Raw genomic sequence first — 17,824 nt, 5'->3', positions numbered from 1 at the left:
ATGGTGTTAAAGAGATAAAAAACACCGTTATAAACGTCTCTCAAAAGCCTTCCCATCCTGATGGGGACAGAAATCATCTAGTCTGCTTACAAATATCTGTGTTAATCTCCTGAAAAGGATAAGATGACTGCCTGCCAAGTAAATGATCAAACAAATAAGGACTGTCCCTTACCTTGTATACGTGTGCGTCATGCATTCAAATGCCCAACCATCATTTGGTATTCAGTGTTGGGGTGTCGCTGCAGAATTTGAGTCCCAATTTCTTCCAAATTGTTGTTCTCTGATGGAAATAATAGGGAGCGGACTGTGGTCATTAAAAATAACAGAAGAGACAACAAAAGAAATGTGACACAACTCACAGTACAAACAGCACACATTGAACACAAGCTGCATGTCAATCTGACATAAATGATGAAGAGTCTATTTCATGGCAACCATGTAAAGTCTAACTTACTGTCAACAAAAAAATGATATACAGCCACTTTTGAAATATACCAAATGTAAGTAGAAAAACACACATGACATTATTACCTTATTCGGTACTGCACCATCCTCCGAACACCTGCAGCCTGTCCCCAGCGCTGTGCCACCAAAGTAGATATTGGAGGTGAAATATACAATGGACGTCCAAGGGTAAAGTTGGTGGGCAGCTTCTTCAAGATTGTCAAACACTTCCACATCCATGCCAGCATTGAGCTGAGCCAAGTGGGCTTCATCCAGCCGAACCCAAACAGTGTCCTTCTTCACATGCTTCTCTAAATCGTTTTGCTAACAAATGCAATTGATTTGAAACGGTTTGTAAAATATATGCTTTGGTGCCAAATGCTCACAACAACTTCTGCTAAGCAGCCAACTTCAACGATGTGTGCAAGTAGTAGACCAGGAGCGATCACAGTCCGGTGACCAATCCTGCTTCAGCCAGAGGTTAGGACCTCATACGGAAACATAACTAAATAAATGAAAAAAAATCTAGGTGAACAGAAATGTAGAAATACATATCTGATATGCATTTGTTAATGACCTGTTTGATTATGAACTTTTATCTATTTATGTATACTTTCATTTATTGAAGCATTTATTTATTTATTCATGTTTTTATTCACACTTAAGTTATTTTTTGTCCTCCATAGTATAATAGTAGGGCTGCAAATAATGGTTGTTTTAATTATTGGTTTATCGTTAAGTCATTAGGTTTTAAAACTGAAAAATACATTTAAAAGAATAATACTACAATAATGTTTAATCAACCGAAAACATTTAGTATATAATTTTAGCGGTGATGGTGGAGTTCAACCATGCATTTCCAAGACTTTTTGGATTATAAAGAGTTAATGTCCCCACAGAGAGTAAAGTCAGTTTACCTGGGATGTTGAGCACAGCTCTACAAAGGCCCAGTCAGGTGTTCCCTTGCAGAGTTCACTTCATATTATCTCTTCTATCGCTGCTTCTCAACGCTCAAGGTTTCCAAAGCCAGACTTATTTTTTGCTGATTGCAAGTCGAGGCATGCCCGGGAAATGAGAACTTCTATGGGTCCTAATCAACAACTCTTCTCTCACAAGGTGTCTTATGTAATTGTGGTTGCACTTGCTGTGTTTAATCATTTTTATACGAAGCGAGAAATCACAAATAAAGACACTCTATGAATATCTCTCGCTATAAAGCTGTTCTGCGTATAACGCATTGTTTACGATACACTGGAGTCTGTTCGGTGGGCGGTATAAACAGGATGCCTTTTAGAGACAGAATAACACAGCACACGTAGGTTTGAGATTCCTCTATGACAAGGCCAGGATATTATTTTGACAAAGTACCTCACGTTGTACTAAAAGCTCCTCCACACGACAACCTGGAGGAAGTTCAATCCGGCCCCCTGCACGTTTCCTGTGATTCACCTTGATCTCTAGTCATTGAGTTATGTCTGAATAAACAAATGTAGGGTTCACAAGACCTTTGCCAAGTACGTACAGTAAATGGAGGCTGATCACAAAGGGGGGAGGGAGTGGGAGGGGAGCAGCCGCACGGAATACATGGGAGAAAGCCAGTTAAGGTCCAACTGTGATGAGAGAGCGAATACAAAAAGGTGAATCTGACTATGCACTGTAAAAATACCCTGAACCCTGAGTGCATAATAACTTTGTTATATTTTAAATTGAACATGTTTTATCTTCCTTTACTATTTTACTATACCATACACATGTACTGTACTATGCTTTACTTTGAATACTTTCACAACACTAAATTATCCAATCAAATTGCACATATATTATATGAGGTCGTATCTTTTCATTGTGCACAGGCTGTACTGTACTACATCACATGTACTACAGATGCTGTAGCATGGTGCTCTACTTAAACATTCATCCCCAGTCAATCCAGATGTATTTGTGGCTATCTATTGCAATATGCTCTTCTCTCTTGTTGCTTGTGGCGCTATTGAAATCTCTATATTAACAAAACCACGGCCTTGATCAATGGTGTTCTTTATTAACTCTCAGCTATTGGCAACATCTCAGCAAATTATTCCAGTGGGCTCCTGTGAGCATGGCATGTCCTTAAGTGAAGGGTTGGCTGGTATCCCAGGCAATTCTTATGTACCGCCCCAAACATCCGGAGGAAAAAGCATTTCTAAGGATGGCAGTCAGAAAACTGACTGGCAGTAATTCATTAATGACCTTAGAACAACTCTGAACACATTTAAACATGCACCGATAAAGGTCGGCACAGTCTGTTAGGCCCATTGCTTGGCTATTCGTGGAATTTACATTGGGATTAATGCCACATTTCAGGACCATTTGAATTATGAAAGGAGCAAACATTCCGCAAACTGAAGTGTCATTATTTATATTTATTGGTGTAGTCGTAGTGTGTGGTGGAGAAACTGCAGAAAAGGGAAATTTGGCATGAAAAATGAATGCTACACTCACACCTGCTGGCCAGCAGATGTAGCTCGGATTTCGGATCTTGTGTCACGAAGAATTTTCCTGGTTTCCGCCTCTCTCTTTAAAACAGTATATATCTTTAAAGCCAGGCGCTCGTGCCATGCAACGTCATATTCATTAGTAAAAGGTGTGTAATTTAGTGACTTTATATCAATTTCTCTGACTAAATATTCCACAACGTGTGAGTCGTGAACACACCCTTGCCCCGTCCTACGACTACGTGGACGTTACGTCACTGAAAGGTTGCAAACAACTGATGTCTTCATGTGAACTCGGAAATAATAAAATTCATGAGTGAATTTCTTTTTGTCATGAAATGGTAATATGTATTTATTGAACCGCTCCATCTCGGGGTGGTGATTATATAACAATCGAAAGCAACAGCTAATCAAATACTTTTCTTGCATTGGTGAATATTGAGCATCAAACTAGTTTGAGCTAGTCAATCATGTACTATCACGTAATGACCAGACGCCCAAGGAACACGTGAAGGCAACAAAAGTTTAGAGTACAAATTTGAGATATCTGAAGCCATGGAGGAACACAAGAGAAGTGCTACAGGTACCACACGGAATTCGCTTGGTACTTTTCCCGGTGCGGCAGTAGTTATTAAATTGACGAAATGATTAGATAGTGTTTTTGCTTGTGTGAGGCAGTGCGGGCTCCCTGCCAGCCAGCTGCTCTGTACAAGCTAACGCAAGTGTTGTTGAGATACATCTGTTTAAGTTACACTGGTTTTATATTACGTGACATATGGAATGTAGAAACCCGATATAGGTTTCACTTTAGTAGGCTGTGCATTTTGTTTCATGACAGTTCACCAGAGAAGCTCAAAGTTAGACTACACACGTGACCCAGCTCCGCGTAGCTAAACAAAAACACGAAACGAATGTTGAAACTAAACTACGCTCAAAACTCAAAACTACGCTTGAATTGTAGTGCACGTGTATGCTGACATTTACGGTATTAAACACGTAACCGGAATAAAGCCCATTTAAATAGAAAATTCCAATACAAAGTAAAATACCAATGTTATTGCAGTTCAAATATGCATAAATTGTGTTTTGGAACTTGCAAAAATATGACTTTTTTTCTTTGAAGATATCTCCAAATATGTACAGTAAAAATACTTATTATTATAATTATTATTATTATTGTTATATTCATCACCCTAGTAGTCAGAGAGGTTCTTAACACGTATGCATTGGTCTCTTTGTCTGGAACTATTGATAAATTTGTTTTCATTGCAGTCCAAATGTCAGCATATACTTGCATTGAAATTCAAGTGTCTGCTGAGTTGACGTCAGTCAAAAATCGGGGAGGCTACATTTCTCGTTTGTGATGATAACATATAGTGTTTGTCAATATACCTAACACCAATGATTGGGGCCCTCTGGTGAATTTGACATGCAGATGATCCTCCAAACAGCATTTATAATTCGCACATATTGCCTGGTTAACTTCAAATGCAAGGACCTCCCCTTTTTATTCATGCTTAATGTTCGTGCTTTGACATTTATTATCATCCATAGTGTTAGTCCTACTGGTAATAATAATAACTCCTTTTGTCCATGTATCACCTTAGACCCGGGGGGAGCAGGAACGACGACGCGAGACGCCCCATGTGACCCCGGTCCAGAAGCAACGATCAGCAGGCTGCTGAGTGAACAGGGCCGATTTGGCTTCGCCGCACTGTGCGCGGTCTCTCTGGGCCAGCTGTTCACGGGACCCGAAAGCAGGTAACGGAGAATGATGTCATCACCACATGTGTTGTCATCCGTCACAGCATTATGTTGCCATCATACCCGGTGCTTGAAACTGGGTAGTTGTTTTTTCTATATCTAAATATCTAGATCTAGATTATTATACATATGCATATACACACAGTATATTTAAATCAATCCAGCTACAACCTCCAAGAAATCATGAGCACTGATCTTTTATATATCTAAGCGTGTTCAGGGAGAAGTATCTGCAGGGCTTGGTCTGCTGGCTGAACCTGGATGAGTCGGTGATGCCGGTGATGGGGGCCTTCCTGTCGGGTTTGGGCTTCGAAGGCTCAGACACCTTCCTCTCCATCTTACAGGCTGAGCCACTGCTAGCCGCGGGGGCCACCCCCATAATACAGGTGTTGTTAAAGCATTAAGTATTAATCTATGGTTTGATGGAACAGCCGATTGTGCTCACAGAAAAATATTGTGTATCTGATTTATTTTTAATAACATAATTTGGAGGTGATTTTACTCTTATTGGACCACAATCACAATCAGCTGTCGCTTTGCATTCCAGGATCTGGTGTCGTTTTCTGTGAAGGACGGTAAGAATCTTTCGATGAATAGATACTGCGTGTGGGTGTGAATTCATGTGATTCTGGTACCTTATAACTCTGGTGGTCCGTCATATGCTCAGGCCAATATGATGCCAGGTCGAGGGTTCTCATCCGTCATGTCAGCTGTCTGCTACGAGTCTCTGCACAGCAGCTGGAGGAGTTTGAGGAAACGCTGGGGGAGCGGCTGAGGGAGGGAGGAGAGGAGAGCGAGTAAGTTACTTACTTTGGTTTTTGCAATGGAAGGCTGGATAATAGTCTTCAAATGAGCCCATTAAATGGTGCCGTTGATTTAAAGTACTTGACGATCGCGTGTTCTGTCTGTCTCAACTTTACTTTTTACTTTTTACCTTGTGTGCCCTGTTGGTTTAAAGAACGCACTTGCAGTCAAACTCAAATCTAAAAAAACAGCGGGGGAAGATGTTATCTTAAAGCGCACAGGATGAGTCACTTGAGTTGTTTTTTTTGTAGAGCCAACGTATATTTCAACTCACATTATCAACCTGTCTGCTTCCATTAAGAGAGGAGTCCTCTCGGCGGCTGCGGAGAGAAAGAGGGCGGAAGCTGCGACGCTACCTCCTCATTGGACTAGCCACCGTGGGCGGGGGAACTGTGATTGGTGATTATTTCTGCCTTAAGGGTTTTGGAACACATTAAATGGACATTAGAAGCAAACAAGCTGGAAAACGGATAATCAAACCACAGCAGAGTGTTGAGACTTTCAGAATAATGCATAAAGATTACACTTCCCCACACTTGTGTCACTGTGTAGTCCATTTGTCCAATCTTGACACATCAAACAATTAAATCTAAATAATTAAACAATACACCCTATGAATAAATAACGAAATACTAACAGAAAATAAATAGCTACAACGCATGTTTTCTATTCTGCTCCTATTGATATTGCCTCTTGCCTTTTGCACTTACTGCGCATCTTTTGTGCCATTGCCAGGTGTGACAGGTGGGCTGGCAGCCCCCCTCGTGGCAGCAGGGGCCAGCGCTGTGCTGGGGGCCGCAGGGGCCGCTGCTCTGGGCTCGGCCACCGGCATTGCAATCATGGCCTCCCTGTTTGGAGCAGCAGGAGCTGGACTAACTGGTAAGAGGACATCATTACAATGTTTTTGGAACTTCATGAGAGCACTTCTGTGGTGTTCCCGTATTTATCCTCTCTTCAACCTTTGTTTTCTTATTTCCGTGCGTCATATCTCCAGGTTACAAGATGAACAAGTGTGTCGGGGCGATAGAGGAGTTTGAATTCCTGCCGCTGCGCTCCGGGAAGCATCTTCACCTGACCATCGCGGTGACTGGTTGGCTCTGCAGTGGTAAATACAGTAAGTGTGGCTTCAGCTGTCTCACTACACCTGTGTACAGGTGAGGTCGGTAAATCCTTTAATATGGTATATGTCAATTTACATGGCAATATTCATATATATATATTGTAATGGTAAAATATAATGATGCCATGTAATCATGACTTTAATTCTGAGGAAGTTCCACGACACCAGCTGTGTGGGAATCTCTTTGATGCCATTTGTCTGTGCATAACATAGCTGTGTGGAGGAAGGAGGTGTGAATTTCTCCGCCCCCAGTCCAAAATCGAATTCAACATATGTTGTAACTGCCTTGTAACTTTTTTTATGGCTTTGTAATTGTAAGTGTCCGACCACATTTTAAAACCCTACACAGAGATAACGCATTTTCCTTTATCTAGTATGTTGTGTTATTAAGTCCTGTTGTTAAATCGGGTAATTACACTCTTTACAGTATTCTCTCTGTTGAACTGTGTCTAAGCAGTCTGGTGGCGGCAAAAAGCAGCGAGGGATGAATATTAAAGAGACAGAGAGGAGAGGATAGGTGGGAGGGCTGGGCAACAGTTGTGCACGTAATGCTCTGACCTTATAATATATAGATAATTCTATAGATTATGCAAAGAAAAAACACTTACGTGTCGTCTTCTGCATAAAACCATGCAGCTCACTTTAAACCTGAGTGCCCCCTTCCCCTACAATGGCTTCTGAAAAACAACAACGCTTCACTCACAAGTGCCACTCAGTCATATCTTTACACAGAAACCCCGCCGCTGTGTTCCAGGTTCGTTTCAGGCCCCCTGGTGCAGCCTGGGAGACTGCGGGGAGCAATTCTGCCTGGTGTGGGAGTCGCGTTTCCTCAGGGATCTGGGCTCGGCCATGGCCTCTCTGCTAGACGGGCTGGTCAGCATGGTGGCCCAGGAGGCCCTCAAGTACACCGTGCTCTCAGGTTCCTTGCAGCCCTTCGTACTTGGTTTGATTTCGGTTAAACGATCCCTGCCTATCTTATCCTGCCTGTTCTTTTTTTTGTAGTAGTAGTAGTATTCATCCTCACTTGACACCACGTTGATGGCTTTGTCTTTCTCAGGCATCGTGGCGGCACTGACGTGGCCCGCGTCGCTGTTGGCGGCGGCCAGCGTCATCGACCACCCGTGGTGCGTTTGTCTGAACCGCTCGGCTGAAGTGGGGAAACACCTGGCGCAGGTTTTGAGAAGCAGGCAGCAGGTATTGTGTGACTTTACCTCTGTTAAGGCCAGAAACTGAAAGAGAAACAGTTGTTTTTTATAATCTGGTTTATTTTGAGGTTTGTGCCTATTTTTCTAACATAAAACATCCTATTCCTAAAAACATAAGAAAATTAAATTGCTTGACGACTGTTGGTAATAAATTGTTTACTCTATTCCCCTCCCTTACTGTCGTGTCTCACCGTACTGAGTAAGTGTGCTTGTTCTATATAGTTGTGAAAACCCATTATTATCTGCATCGGCTCAAGTTAAACTGTGTTGCTGATTTCCGTCTCCTTGAACATAAGTACAAAACTTCAGATGAAAGGCTCCATGTCTGAAGCTCAGACAGACCCTTAGCCTACGTTGGGTAAACACCAGGAGGACAAAAGCTGCCCCAGACTGCTGCATCTGCTCTCTTTCCCGTTGTGTGTGAAGGGGAAGCGGCCTGTCAGCCTCATAGGATTCAGTCTCGGGGCCAGAGTGATCTACTACTGCCTGCAGGAGCTCGCCAACGACCAAGGTACGAAGATCTTTTAGCATTTCATCAACGAGCTTTAAAAGCCTTGCTGGTCTTTTCTGGCGAGTCACTGCATAACCAAAGTAGAATCGGTTTGATTTGTTTCTTATCTCACATCATCTCTTTGTTGTTCAAGTACTTCTGTTGCGATTCCTCAGGTAGTGAAGGAGTAGTAGAGGATGTGGTCCTCTTGGGGGCCCCTGTGGACGGCTCGGAGAAGGCCTGGGCGAAAATTACCAGGGTAGTGGCTGGAAAAATAGTGAACGGCTACTGCAGGTAATGTAACCGTGCTCGGTCCTTCGGCATGCACTGAGCGACAGTAAGATCTCGCAGTAACTGTCGGGCTCGTCGTTCAGCCTGACAGCAACATTTGTGACTTAACTAACTCTCGAACTCTCCACCCATCAGAGGGGACTGGCTCCTGGGGTTCTTGTACCGAAGTTCGGCTGCACAGATGTCCGTCGCCGGCCTGCAGCCTATCAACATCCAGGATCGGCGTGTGATCAACGTGGACCTCTCCTCCGTGGTGAGTCAGAGCTCATATTCAAAGCAGGCAACGCTAGAGGGCCCTTAGTGAGTTGCTTCCTAAGTGCGTGTGAGCTGAAGCTTATTCAACACCTCGATAAAAAAACACGTGGGAGTTGCCTCAAATTGACACTTTTCAAGCAGGAGACAAGGTGGTCCTTGACTGATTGATGCATAATACATCTTTCAATACATCTTTTTATTTAAAGAGACAGTGGTATTGCTTAAATATAACAAGAATACAAGGAAATAAAATAAGGCCCCTGCTGGTCTGTTTCAGTGTAAATGCCTTTCTGCCACTATATAAACCAACACAATGATGTCCTCGTCCAACATCTGGTTACATCCACATAAGTGTTTGGATACACAAAGTGTCAGGGACACAATAGTTTTACCTAGATGGTAGTAATGTAACACAAAGAAAACTTTTTCAACAGCCGAAAAAGAATAGGCAGAAGAATCATTTTGAATTAGTTAACAACAATTATTTGGTGCTTTACAAGGTCGAGTTTTAAAGAGAACATTTAAAAAAGAGAGGTAAGAAGATACCAGACACTTTGAATTGTGTACGCTATAAATGGACATGTTATGTGAGGGAATAAGAAAAGTGAAATCATACACTGTTCAGACAGTAAATCCCATGGTTCTGCCTCGCAGGTAAAAGGTCACCTGGACTACATGCGTCAGATGGACACCATTTTGGTGGCCGTGGGAGTTCCTACCAAGGAAGTCCCACGAGCCTCCTTCGTGCTTCCGGGGACGGTGGACGTGTCTGAGGAAACTCCCAGCGAGCAGCCAGCGACTGAGCCGGAGCCTCGTGCAGGGGACAGTGGAGACGTGAGGGAGGCGGGTGACGGCTGGGACATCCCTGATATTTCATACCTACTGGACTCCTGTAACGACGCGGAATCGGACGGCAACACTTCACCCCGTGATCCTGGGGAGAAGGCAAGTGGTGATGATGCAGCGCCGCCTTCTAAGTCTCCCCCACCTGACGCTGGGGAGGATCCTGAAGCTGATAATGAACAGGTATCATGGAGCTGGGATGATACACAGTGGACTACGGAAAACACGCACAGACAAAGGCAGACAGACTTGTAAAGGGCGCGTCACTTGGACCGGCTGCTTCTTCATCAAGAAAAAAAAAAACTTGTCTTCTCAAGATTTTGTTTTTTTCTTGGGAGAAATCGGCACACAGCCGAGAGGGCCGAAGAGCCAGTCCACACACGGCAGCTAAAAGGGAAGATCCCCTCACTCAAGGACATTTTTTAATGAAGTACTTTTTTTTACAAACTTTGAATTGTGTAAAGAATGTTCAAGTCACTTTGAGAGCAAATACCTCTACATGTGTTTTGCATGTGTTAGATATCTCTGCTCCTCCTCGTCCTTCTAAACGTAGCCCAGTTGCTATGGTCACCTTCAAAGCCGGCTTTCAGGGTCGCAGGGGGGCGGAGTCAATACCAGCACGACATCAGGCATGAGACACGGTACACCAGGATTGGTCAGCAGTCCATGGCAGGGCACAGGAACACACAACCATTCACACTCAAACCAGCACACCACCCCTGGTTGCTATGGATATTATACTATTTAATCTCCGTACGGGAGTAGGTAATTCAATGAATGCGTGTCCTTCCAGGCCCCTCGCTGTTCCACCCATGCAAATGTGAAGCGCTGCTCACCTTTTAGTTTACATTGTATGCAGCCCATAATAACTGCCCGTGCACCGTCCTCAGTTTCTGCGACCATATCTCCTGATCGAAGAGCAACAGACCATTCAAGGTCGAACAACGGGGCGTCCGGACTTTGTGCCCGGTGTCCACAGACATTTCACTTTCATACCACAAAACATTTCAAGCGTTTCCATGGCCGCCATTCAATCCCGGGCATCCACCTGATTGGGCAGAAGTAGGGGCAACTCGACGCCAGCGTGCTCGGCGTCCAGCAGGTTGACCGCGTCGGTGGCGGTGGCGGGGGGGTGCGTGGGGTCGGAGGCCAGCAGGGACGGGAGGCTGCTGGCGGCGTTCTGCTCCCCGGAGTTGCGGAGGGAGAGCGAGAGCGCCGGCGAGGGCCTCCGGGGCAACTGCGAGGAACAGCAGGGCAGGAGCCTCCCCAGCGCCCGCTTGAAGTCCCGCATGAACAGCGGGTAGATGATGGGGTTCATGGTGCTGTTGCAGTAGCCCAGCCAAGTGATGGCGTCGAAGAGCGCCATGGGGACGCACTCGCACACTGCCTGCATGAAGACGGCAGAGAGCAACACAGGCGTTATATAGTCAGAAGAATATTGAGTCTAAGGCTTCAAGGACACACACCTTTTCATTATTATCGAATGAGCGACCATGAAAGAGAGATAGGAATCAATGCAGTAAATGCATTCATTAATTGTCCATTGAATTTATTTGTTTGAATGTCTGTATTTACCCAGATTTACAGTGCACATTTATTTGTTTACATTCATCAGAAAACATTTATTTCTGCTAATTTTGCATATTAATCTGTATTTTTAATTCCTTGCACAATTGATTTATTCAACACGTATTAAAAAATGTACAGTCTGGATTTATTTATTACAAAAACATTTATTTATAGCAAATTTTAATTTACTCTGCATCTTTTGGAAATTTAAAATTTAGGTTATAGGCAACTAAATAAACAAATACATTTAAAAATACGGACATTAAGACATAATTGAAACGTATATATTTAAAATCGAATGTAATCTTGATTTATTTCCCATACCTTCAACACGTGTTTATTTATTCACTATGAATTTGGAATAGCTGAGTCTAAAACCCTTAGAGAAAAAGAAGAGGCCAGATCGTCACATAAGCCGTCCATCACTTGTTTTCCTACATCCAAAATCTAATTTACCCTGAGTAGAACTTGTAACTACATTTGCGCTTGGCTGTTTTAAAAGCCCAATCATAAGCTTAACCACTATAGGTTCAAAGAAAAACAGTGAAGGAGGAGACAGCTGTTAAAGGAGAGCTTCCAATACTATCAAGATGAGACGGGGAGGCTGTGGGAATAAGATCGGGAGGTGGGGGGGGGGTTGTGTTTCACACACCACATTGAGTGAGAAAGGAAAGGAGAGCGCAGACACAGTCGTGTCTCTGTGCTCTACATAATGCAGGGGAGAAGCGAGAGGGCACAGATGGGAAATCCAAGTGACGAGATCATTGAAAGCTTGAAAAAACAGGCCAAGTGTCATTTCCAAATTAAGACTAGGCTGTTTTCCGACATCCATTTAGTCTAATCAAAGTATTTCATGGCCACCAATGTTGGTGTCACGGTTTGGCTTCGCTTCCTGTTTTAGTTTGAAGTTTCATGTCTCTTGTGGTCCTGGGTAACTTCACTTCCTGCCTTGTCTTGTGATTGCGTGATTGTCTCCACCTGTGTCCAATCACCTGCACCTCCCTTGTGTATTTAAGCCCTGTGTGCCTGTTGTCCCCTGTCGCGTCATTGTCTATATGTCCCTCGTTGTTGGAGCACGTTATTAGTTTGAGAATAAAGAGCACTTTTGATTGAAAAACTCTGCGCCTGAGTCCTCACTGCATCCTGCACCAGCACCGAGTGTGACAGTTGGTCTGCTGACTAATAACCGGTGCTCAGTCCGATCAGAGAAGAAAAATCAACAACTAGAGAAAAAAGGCCAAATATAAATGGTGCTGTGGTGCGTTGTGTTCTGGGCTTTGGAGTGACTCAGCCACACAAAGCTGAAATGCCAATCTATTTACTCGTTAGATAACTTGGCAACTCTGTGACGCCAAGGCTGTCGATACAAAAATAGACCGGTATCCAAGTGTGTTTATTATTTTCCTTTCCTTCTTTCTTTAGCATTTATACCACAATTTATACATTTGTGAGAAAACTGACCAAAAATGTACAAAAGAGGACTCCGAGGCTCACACTGTAAATGCTGGGCATTTAGGCAAATGGACACGTACCACTATGTTGCGTTACCTGTATGTTTACAATGTCATTGATATCATTGGAGTTGGTATCTGGTCCCTCTATACTCACCTGGGCCATGTTTGTGATGAAAAAGGGCAGCCAAGCACTGAAGAAGAGTCCCAGGAGGACTCCCAGAGTCAGACTGGCCTTCAGTGCCCTGCGACCCTGTCTGTGAGCCAGACGACGCTCACTGTTCACTGAGGGCTGCGGAAACGAGAGAGAAATGGTCAATTCTTCAGGTATTTAGAAACATGTGCTTTAAATCTCCCTCCCCTACATCAGTATTCCCTACGTAACGCTTCACTAAACGTGTTTATTGTCATTTGGACAAGAAGGAAACATGAATTATTACATTAAATTTGCTTGAAGCTGTTTCATTTTTTTGAATTTTTTTTTTTGAATTTTCAATTGCCTAATTTTGAAATTAGGCAATTGTCATTGATTGTAGGAGATAAGCCTATTTGACTTTCTTAGGTTTGAAGATTGATAACACCCTGTAAGCTAAATATGAAGCCAGAGTAAGCAGCTAGTTAGCTTAGCTTAGCCAAAAGCTGCTCTTAATTCATTAAAATGACTCTCACTGATAAAATACAGTGTATATACACATATACAAAAACACCAGATAGAAAACTAGATTTTTACAGACCACAATTTTAATGCCAGTCTGCGGTTTCCACCTGCCTCCAGTCTTTATGCTAAGCTATGCTAATCTGTAGCTCCACAGCTTACAAACATTGTTGAATCCTATGTCATTTATTTCAAATCTTTACTGAAGTTTGTGCATACAAGTGTGTGTATTGAGAATGGAACAAGAATATACAGAATATTTTGGGACCAAAAGAGTGACATGATTTTACAGTATACAGAATTTATTTAGAACTGGCTAGTCTGGTGTGTGTGTGTGTGTGTGTGTTAGGTTTTACTCTAACATTTGTGACAGACTATGAGGCTGTGATCCTATCAGATGGGGCCAGCACATCTAACTCACTCTCTGTTCTTTCCTCTCCAAAATATTTGGCAGGTTTTATGCCTCTTCCCTTTCACTGTTATCTCTTGATTATTTGTATACCCTGATAATGATGATTAAAGCTCGGTTAAGTCATTACTAAATAGCGTCCTCGGATAGGCTGTAAACCCTTAAGATGTCAAACACAAAGTGGTTTCATCCTTTCAGATGTACTTCCAAATTAGGTGATGTCCAAGGTACCTTCATCATTGAGCACATCAGGGCAGTGTAGGTCTGGGAGAGGTCAAATAAAAGAATCAAAGAACATCTCCAGGTTTATAATAGCTGCATTCAGATGATATTGAACGTAGGAGTGGATTTCAACGGCATAATTGGCATCATTAAGTGAACAACCTTCAAAAAGTCAAGGAAAAGACACACTACAGAACTCTTGTAATAGATGGACAACTGCAATTAGGTTATTATCTTAGTGCCACCTGCTCGACTCACAGAATCAATCTTTTCAATACTCTCATCGCGGTGTACTTCACTGAAAGCCATCAACTATTTGCTTGGAAAAGAATGTTACTCATCAGTCTGGGTCAGCACTCCACCTTCTAACATACATCTACGTTGGCTGGTATTGCATTACCGCTTACCGGGACATTCTGTGACACAGGAGGCTCCTGGGGACTGCAGTCATCTACGTCCTGGTGAGCTTGCCCCACGGCCACCCCGGGCGAGGGAGGCCTGGAAGGCTCGCCAGGAGAGGGGTGCGGGTGTGGCGGGTGGCTCAGCGCCGCGACCCTCTTAGCTTGCCTCCTCGCCGCCAGGAGGATCCGACAGTAAGTGAAGCAAATGGCACTGGAGGGCAGAAAGAACGTGAGCACGGATGCCACCAGGGCAAAGGGCAAGGTGACCCGCAGGCGGCACTGGAAGGAAAGGCCCCCCGATGGTGACAGCTGAAAGTAGGATGCTGGGTACAGCGTGTCATAGTACGAGCTGATGTTGTCCCCGGCGACCCCCGGGGCCGACCCGTTTCCACTCCCGTGGCCCAAGCTGTGCCATTTCATCTCGATGGGCAGGAAGGACGCCAACGCCGCCAACCCCCAAGCAGCTCCCACCAGAAGCAACGCCCGGGGCGGCGTCATCCTCTGCTTGTAGCGCAGCGGCGAGATGATGAAGAGGTAGCGGTCCAGGCTTATCACGCAAAGGTTGAGAATGGACGCGCTGCAGCACATGACGTCAAAGCAGAGCCAAATGGGGCAAAAGGCCGGCCAAAGCACCCAGGCTCCACACAGGACGTTGAGCATGGCCGGCGGCATGACCACCACCGCCACCATCAGGTCGGAAAGGAACAGAGACACCAGGAAGCAGTTTGATGTGCAGCGCAAAGAGCGATGGGCAAACACCACGGCGATGAGCAACATGTTGCCGCAGACCGTCATGAGGATGATGGCGGTCAGCATGAAGGCAAGCAACCACGGGCCGCTGCCAGTGACGTTCCAAGCGCTGGTGGAGAGAGAGCTGATGTTGTAGCTTCCCATGGAGCCAGACAAGTGGGAGTCGCTCATGGTGCCGGTTGGCGACAATCGACGACACCAGCTCTCAAGGGTTCCTCTTCAGGTGCCACTAGATGTAACACATCTTAGCTGGTTCTCCCTTTGCAGCCAGAGCGCTCACTTTCTGGACATTGGCGAATTAAAATGAGTTACCGAGGTGTCGAGAAGCCATCCGTCCATGTTCCTGTCAAGGCTGACCAGACTCTTTCCGATGGGTAAATATTTCTCCATGTCCCTTCTGGCAGGAATATGTCCAGGTGCCCTGGTGGTTTACTTCCACAGCCACCGGCACAGTGACACAAATCACCAACACAGATTCACTCGTCTCTCCATGCTGGCCGGCGTGTCCCTGCCTCGTCCACAGCTAAGAGACAGAATGAGCCCTTCGGCGGCTGGCAGAGGCGTTGGAGAGCATCATGTCACAGTGATGACAGTCGCTGGAGGAGGGCACACAGAGAGATGAGCCCGACCAGGCATTCAGAACTACTGAAGACAAAGAGAGCCACGACCGAGTCCAAACCATCCCTCACTTCTCAGAAGTGGAATTTCACAGCTTCCATTGCGCAGCCGGGGCTCTGCTGCCTTTCTTTCGCAGGTCCTTTTCATTCGCGGCAACAGCAAAAAGGCAGAGCAGAAAGCATCCGTTTGTGAGCAGGGCACCGCTCACAAGTGCCCTACAGGTATCATGATCCTTGCACCCCATCCTTTAGATCCCCCCCCCCACCCCACCCCCGCTCCTGTTAATCCCTGTGTCGGCCACTCCAGCGCGCCTCCCAGCCAGAGCGCACAGCTTCTGAGACGGAGCGTGTCAAAGCATTGAGCTGCTAATGCATAACCATGCCGCAAATCACGACCACGATATGCAAATCTTTTAGCATGGGCATTGGTGTGGGTGGTCTCTTTCCATGTTTGGTCATGGTGCTTACACTATTAGGGCATCGGTTTTTCTGAGTGTCAGATCTTTGAAGGAGTCATTGAAACAGTTTTTGTTTTTGAATATTAGTAGGAAGGGTATTTACCAATGGAATACAGGTCCTTATATATAATTAGTGATTTGAAAGACAGCCTGGATACAAGTAGAGGTGTGTGTACGGTCTGGAAAAGGACATACCAGGCCACATGTCACCTCTTCTGCTGTGTTAGAGGTGGCAACTGGCATTCAGGCGCGTAACGCTACACACCAGCAAAGTAACGTTAGTTCTCCGGTGGCTAGGAGAGTGAAACAAAAATACAAGCCATTGTCTACTTTCTGCCACTTCTGATTTACAGGAGACTTATCTTGCTGATTGCCGAGTTCATACTTGTAGTTTATGTTTCTAATAAAATGTTTATATACTATAATTTGTTATTACTTATTTTTTTCTGGGTGTCTAACAGACACCTGCTGTCTCTATGGTCTGTCAGAATCTTTCAATTTTTGTGCTTAACATAATAAGGTTGCTAGGCAACAGCTTGGGTCCATGTTTACTTCCTGATCTCATTCAGACCCTGCAACCAGAGAAGCTATGAAAGAAGGAAGGATCATTGGGACAGCCCTCTCATTATTGCATTTGGGCCTCTTTATCAAAGTTTGGGGTCTCGGTTCGGTCTACAGTTGCATATAGCTCAATTGGAGACAGCATCTTAAAACATAACCAAACTTAAAAGGCTGACCAGACTGCATCACAAAAAGATCAATTTATGAATGGCTTTGATTGTAATTGGTTGGACTGTATGACGTCAGTTGCATAAATATACGACTTCATACCTGCGTCTAGCCTATGTTATTGTTTCTTCCGTTGAATTTAAGATGCATAAAGAGAGAGAGACATATAGCTGGCTAAACCAAGTGTAAATGCAGACAAACAAAGTAACAAATACTGGTATAAAGGTGAAGATTTTTAAAGGCATTACGTAATTGAATGTGCCAATTGGCGCAACCCCTTAACTGCTAACAATAGCACTGATTTTCTAATGTGTCATTGATCATTTTCCATTAGCAGCTTGACGATTGGTTGGTTATTAATCACTGTAGCCCTTATATACTTTCAACTAACATTCTGGCCAAATCATGTTGAGCCTTGAAGCATTCACACACTTCTTCAGTTACAGGAATATTTCACTTTCAACGTTCAGTTGTTGAACTTCGTAAAACATCTTGGTGCAACTTGTGCGAGAATGAGCTGCACCGGTCTAATTTAGACAAATTGATAGTCTTCATTTTATTTTATATTTGACAGTGTCAAAAAGTCTAGATCTCTTATTCCTAAAAAAGGTTCACTGTGACTCATTAATCAGTGAAACATTAAAACGTTTGACATTTTGTACATTAAAGCCGACAGATAATTTAGGAGCAAGTCCATCAATAGTAGATTTGTGCTAAAAGTAAAAGTATTTTTCTGTGACTCATACATAATTATTTTAACCCCAGACAATTATCCACTTCCAGAGAGGAGCGCTGGAATACAATATCAAACAAAGGCATTTTCGGGATGCAAATCATTTGCACTCCAGCATTTCAATAGTCCTGTCTAATTGT

The 17,824-nt window shown here is 44.1% G+C and overlaps 2 protein-coding genes across 3 annotated transcripts; one reads left to right on the top strand and one right to left on the bottom strand.

Annotated features, from left to right (window-relative positions):
* The first annotated feature begins 3,367 nt into the window (after positions 1 to 3,367).
* On the top strand, positions 3,368 to 10,630 carry tmco4 (transmembrane and coiled-coil domains 4). Of its 2 annotated transcripts, none has more exons than XM_037481011.2 (14): positions 3,368 to 3,501; positions 4,526 to 4,679; positions 4,894 to 5,068; positions 5,230 to 5,257; positions 5,350 to 5,479; positions 5,788 to 5,885; positions 6,222 to 6,365; positions 6,481 to 6,600; positions 7,361 to 7,525; positions 7,664 to 7,800; positions 8,238 to 8,322; positions 8,478 to 8,595; positions 8,728 to 8,845; positions 9,502 to 10,630. In XM_037481011.2, the coding sequence occupies exons 1-14, from the start codon at positions 3,474 to 3,476 to the stop codon at positions 9,943 to 9,945; spliced, it is 1,944 nt and encodes a 647-aa protein (XP_037336908.2). In that variant the 5' UTR covers positions 3,368 to 3,473; the 3' UTR covers positions 9,946 to 10,630. The 2 variants fall into 2 exon arrangements, with proteins under 2 accessions (XP_037336908.2, XP_037336907.2); XM_037481010.2 differs by having other exon boundaries at positions 3,406 to 3,534.
* A 90-nt stretch (positions 10,631 to 10,720) lies between these two features.
* htr6 (5-hydroxytryptamine (serotonin) receptor 6) lies at positions 10,721 to 16,007 on the bottom strand. Its single transcript, XM_037481013.2, has 3 exons — positions 14,404 to 16,007; positions 12,868 to 13,002; positions 10,721 to 11,077 (listed from the first exon to the last, which is right to left on the bottom strand). Exons 1-3 carry the CDS (start codon positions 15,316 to 15,318, stop codon positions 10,721 to 10,723), a joined length of 1,407 nt encoding a protein of 468 aa, XP_037336910.2. The 5' UTR covers positions 15,319 to 16,007.
* Between the last annotated feature and the right edge of the window lie 1,817 nt (positions 16,008 to 17,824).

This window comes from Pungitius pungitius, chromosome 1 (genome assembly GCF_949316345.1).
Source record: "Pungitius pungitius chromosome 1, fPunPun2.1, whole genome shotgun sequence".
Lineage (NCBI taxonomy): Eukaryota > Metazoa > Chordata > Actinopteri > Perciformes > Gasterosteidae > Pungitius > Pungitius pungitius.
Note: the sequence above shows the minus strand (reverse complement) of the source record. Positions and strands in the feature narration are given on the sequence as shown.